At 39.1% G+C, this 5,423-nt stretch overlaps 1 protein-coding gene across 1 annotated transcript in view; it reads right to left on the reverse strand.

Annotated features, from left to right (window-relative positions):
- Positions 1-3,125: 3,125 nt before the first annotated feature.
- adipor2 (adiponectin receptor 2) overlaps positions 3,126-5,423 on the reverse strand; it is a 29,856-nt gene continuing 27,558 nt past the window's right edge. The window contains exon 8 of the mRNA XM_032504815.1: positions 3,126-5,385. Coding sequence (XP_032360706.1) covers positions 5,257-5,385 — 129 coding nt within the window. The 3' untranslated portion in view covers positions 3,126-5,256. The remainder of the gene's footprint in view (positions 5,386-5,423) is intronic.

Below are 5,423 nucleotides of genomic sequence, written 5' to 3' on the forward strand. Positions count from 1 at the left end.
AAAAAAAATTCTGTATAGCACGTCCAAAAAAATTGGCTTGATGGTGTTTTTTGGCTCTAATGTGTTACGGCGGGGGGTGAGGTGAGGACCCAAATGCAACAGACAGCAGGCAGGAGCAGATATACAGGGTTTTTTATTTAAACCACAGTTCAAAACACAGGGAACAAAAGGTAAGTTCCAAGCAAAATCCAAATCAGGCACGGGAAAGGCTGAAGTCCAAACAAGGGACAAAACCAGGCACGAGGGATGAAGCGAACAAACAGAGGACTCCACAAGGGAAAACTCACAGGGGATGGCAGGAACACTGGCAGGAACACTGGCAGGAAGACACGGACGGCGAAAACTCACAAGGCAGAAGGAACTCGACGTAGGACAGTCACAGCACTAAATGATCAAGCACTAGACAAAAGGAACACAAGGTTAAATACACAAGGTAACGAGGTAATGGGAAACAGGTGGGACGTCAGGTGAATCACATTAGGGCGGGGCAGGACAATCAGACAAACAAAGTAAAGCTAGACTAGACAAGACAAGACAAGACAGGAAGCTGACTACCACAATAAAGCAGAAAGCATAACAAACAGACACAGGGAAACATAAGACAGAATCTACGACACCAGACTAGGGAGAAAACCGGGACGAAAACACAGGGAAGGCCAAACGGGAAAATAACCCCAAACAAAAACCCCAAACCATAACATAATGTCGCCTTACAGGCAGCTAACCCAAACCTTAACCCTAAACATAACCATTGCTGGGCTGCCTGGAAGGAGATGTTGGGGGAAAAAAAACACTAAACACAAAAAATATAAAAAATAATGATAAAAAAGCTACAGAATGATATGTTGAAAAACTGATAAAAAGCCATAGTATGTCGAAAACAGTACAAAAAGTTGTAGTATAGTATGTCGACAAAAGTCAAAAAATTCATAGTACAATAGCTGCCAATCAGAGTCAAGCAGCTTAGCTCACTGAATATTAATGAGAACTGGCACAAATCAAGCTGAGTCTTCCTATGGGCTTCTATACCACACTAGAATGGCTTGAAAGAAGGTAACCAATACATTTTCTCCACAAAAAATGTTACAGAGTCCATGATTGAACTTCAGACGTTACAAAAAAGTAATGAAACATGTCAGGCAGGGCACCTTTAACAGATGTTTATTTTAGCTCAATTACCAATGATATACATCATTTACGGTTCATATTTGCCATTTACCCTCGTGAGATCACATTATGAGCACATGATCATTTTCGTCTGTTGTGAGAAAACAAAGAAATTCAATTATAAAAAGACGAAAAAATAAAAAACAAGATTTTTGAACATTATTGGTGCTTATTTCTTAGAACTTAGAACCTGAACAGGTAGACCTAGAACAGGTAAAAGGTGCTTGAAATGTAACAATCTTGTAACTCTGTGTGAGAATAGCAGGGGCAGAAACACATGGTTTCATAGCACCTACATTTAAATGCACTCGGGTCCAGTAGACCCCTCATATGTAATACAGTGCCTTGCGAAAGTATTCGGCCCCCTTGAACTTTTCAACCTTTTGACACATTTCAGGCTTCAAACATAAAGATATAAAAATTTTATTTGGATACAAAAAGATTTCCCAAGCTTTAAACATCCCAAGGAGCACTGTGCAAGCGATCATTTTGAATGAAGGAGTATCAACGCTACCGAGACCTGGCCGTCCCTGTAAACTTTCAGCTCAGACAAGGAAAAGACTGATCAGAGCAGCCAAGAGGCCCATGATCACTCTGGATGAACTGCAGAGAACTACAGCTGAAGCTGGAGAGTCTGTCCATTGGACAACAATCAGTCGTACACTGCACAAATCTGGCCTTCATGGAAGAGTGCAAGAAGAAAGACATTTCTCAAAGAATCCATAAAAGTCTCGTCTAAGTTGCCACAAGCCACCTGGGAGACACACCAACATAAAAGGTGCTCTGGTCAGATGAAACCAAATCGAACTTTTTGGCCACAATGCAAAACGATATGTTTGGCGTAAAAGCAACACAGCTCATCACCCTCAACACACCATCCCACTGTCAAACATGGTGGGGCAGCATCATGGTTGGGCCTGCTTTTCTTCAGCAGGGACAGGAAGATGGTTAAAATTGAGGGAAGATGGATGCGCCAAATACAGGACCATTCTGGATGAAAACCTTTGGAGTCTGCAAAAGACCTGAAACTGGACGGAGATTTATCTTCCAACAAGACAATGATCCCAAACACACAGCAAAATCTACAAAGGAATGGTTCACATAAACGTATCCAGGTGTTAATGGCCAAGTCAAAGTCCAGACCTGAATCCAATCGAGAATCTGTGGAAGAACTGAAAACTGGTTCACAACGCTCTCCATCCAACCTCACTGAGCCCAGCTGTTTTGCAAGGAAGAATGGGCAAGAATTTCAGTCTCTCGATGTGCAAAACTGATAGAGCCATCCCCCAAGCGACTTGCAGCTGTAATCGCAGCAACAGGTGGCTCTACAAAGTATTAACGCAAGGGGGCCCAATAATTTTGCACGCACCACTTTTCAGTTTTTTATTTGCTAAAAAAGTTTAAAATATCCAATAGATTTCGTTCCACTTCACAATTGTGTCCCACTTGTTGGTGATTCTTCACAAAAAATAAAATTTTTATATCTTTATGTTTGAAGCCTGAAATGTGTCAAAAGGTTGAAAAGTTCAAGGGGGCCGAATACTTTCGCAAGGCACTGTAGTTATGTGTATAGGGGGTGTACCGTGTGAAGTCATTTTTTAATGTTCTTCACAGAAAATGAGCCAAGGCCAAGGAGTTTGAGTTAGAAGAAATAATAAATAGCATAATTTTTCTTTTATCAAACTTTGAAAACGGGTCCCACTGACACCATACAAGGGTTAATTGACCTACTACACCAATGTATATAGGCTACTGTACATCAAAAGGCAACCAAGATCAATGGCTGGTTATAAAAAAAAAAAAAAAGTAATGGAAAAGCAAATACTGCTTTTTTTAGCAGATGTTTAACAATTAACTCATAAGATGAATAATGTGAAAAGCTTCATTATATAATTACCTTTTATGTCATGGTACAATGTTGTACACATACTAACCACAAACAAGACAAAGTGACAGAATCAGAAAAAAAACCTTTTTATTTGAACAATACAGCAGATATAAAGGTCTATTGCAATCAAACACTCCCATCAGAACAGAATGTGTGCTTCAACAGACAATATTTGCTCCCCAAGAGAAAATAAATTAATATAAACTACACCAAATAAAAATTGAAAATGAAGAAGAAGAAAAAAAAAAACAACTGAGAAATTGTGTTTAACATCTTGTTCAGAAAGAGCTGCCATCAAATAGAAACTTGTAAACTTAAATTTCAAACAACCATAGACATACAGTTTATGATAAGCTCACAATTTAAGTGTTTCCGTTGTGGAGCAAGATTTTGGTATTGCCAGAAAGTTCCCCTTTTGTTTTAATCTCCAAGTAAAGTCTCCATAACTGAGGCGGGACATGTGTTCTTAAAGTAATTAACTTTATCATATCTTTAGGAGGACACTTCTTTATTTGCTAGGAGAAACATGGTATCCAGGGCCTCTTTCTTAACCTCACATGATCTCTCGCTGAATAAGAGAAACCAGTGATAAATAATAGAAAAGAAAAAAAAGAAAGAAATTAAAGCTTGCAATAACAATAATAATCCCACCAAAAACAGCAGTCGATAAAGTGAAATGCAATCCAATCAAGTACCCAAAGCCGGAGGACTACAGTGAACTGCATCTGTACTGTAATAATACTGCAGTTTGACCAAAATTATACATAGGACTCTGGGTTTGGCCTTGTTTATATAAAAATATCTTCAAGGTATCCTTGATATGATTTTCAACAAATCATGTAAGGGCATGTCTTAGAAAAGAATAAACTTATGTTGGTGACATGGAAATTGGTTTTATATTTAGACATATCAGACAATTTACAGTAAAAAGATAAATGAAAATGGCTACATATCAAGAGGACTCTTTTACATATCATAGTTTTGACTTTAGATTTGGTTTTTAAGCGCAAATGTTCACATAAGAACGTTTTTTGTTGTTGTGAGGCCTGATTTGAGATCTGTGCACCAGGTCAGGTCTGACAATCGCAAGGGCGCAGGGTCAACACAAAATCAGTAGAGAACAGTCGTTATGCTGTCTCCTCGTTTATATTTCATGGTTTTTAGATCATTAAAGTGACTAAGTTGTCACTTCCCACTTGCACAGAACGCAAGATACCAGCGAGTTTTGAAGTCGCCATTTGTTTGATAAGATTCAAATGTTGCGTTGTATATTTCCTCCTTGCTTCTACTTGTCGTCCTCGCGTATACCGACTACATCGAGTTGTTTGAAGCGATTCCCTCCAACCACAGAATTATTGTATTATTCTCACCATTGCACCTCACTGATAAAGCAAGTGTATATAAGACCTCTCCTCTTCCCCTTTAGTTGTTTCATCACCTAACATATTTATTTTCTTCTTGCCATCATATCATAACATTTTTTTTCTTTTTTCATATATATTTCATAGAAATCTATAACCCCAAATTTAGAAATCTTATTTACATGGAAAAGGTTTTCTTTTTTTACTTTTAAAAGTGACTGCCCACCCCGATTCCCAACATCTCACCCTGCCACCTTCACAATCATGAAAGAAATCCACTCAGTTATTTTTTTTTCTTCATATTTGAATGCTCTAAAGTGTGAATTAGAAAACCGCATTTAGCACAACAAAAAAAAACACACCATAAAATGTATTTTTTAAAGCCACAATTATACTTCCTTCTCAAATTCAACCATCAAACAGTCAGAACTCAACACAGAAGAAAATGTAGCGTTATTGAAGGGAGGTTTTGAATGCCTCCGTCCAAAACAAACGGAGATACTTTCTGGAAAAAGCAGTCTCAAAAAACGGGTTTATAAAACACGCATCTTGTTTTATAATCGAAGCAACAGAGCCAGAGGAGGTGGGGGTGGACAGACAGACAGAGGGACAGAAAGAGAACAAAAACCCCTGTCAGTCAGTTTAGAGAGGCCATTCTGTGTATTACGCACACAGACACACACTCGACAAGCCACGTCGGTCTTCAGTTTAGTGGGAGAGCGTGTGTGCATGTCTTAGGTTTTGTGTGTGTGTGTGTTTGTGTAACTCTGTGCACATTATTCAAAACAGTGCCTCCCCATAAATTGTGTGAGTAAATGAATGAGTCAGTGTGTGAGTGCGTTAGAGGGTGCCATCCGCCGTGCAGCCACCTCCTGCCTTGAGGCGAAACTCCTGGAGATTGGAGACACCGTGGAAATGAACGCAGGCTCCTGCGACCACCAAGATGTGGAACAGCTGGTGGGAGTGGAACTAGGCAGACAGAGAGAAAAAGAGTTAATGAGTTAAAA

Source organism: Etheostoma spectabile, chromosome 23 (genome assembly GCF_008692095.1).
Source record: "Etheostoma spectabile isolate EspeVRDwgs_2016 chromosome 23, UIUC_Espe_1.0, whole genome shotgun sequence".
Classification (NCBI taxonomy): Eukaryota; Metazoa; Chordata; class Actinopteri; order Perciformes; family Percidae; genus Etheostoma; species Etheostoma spectabile.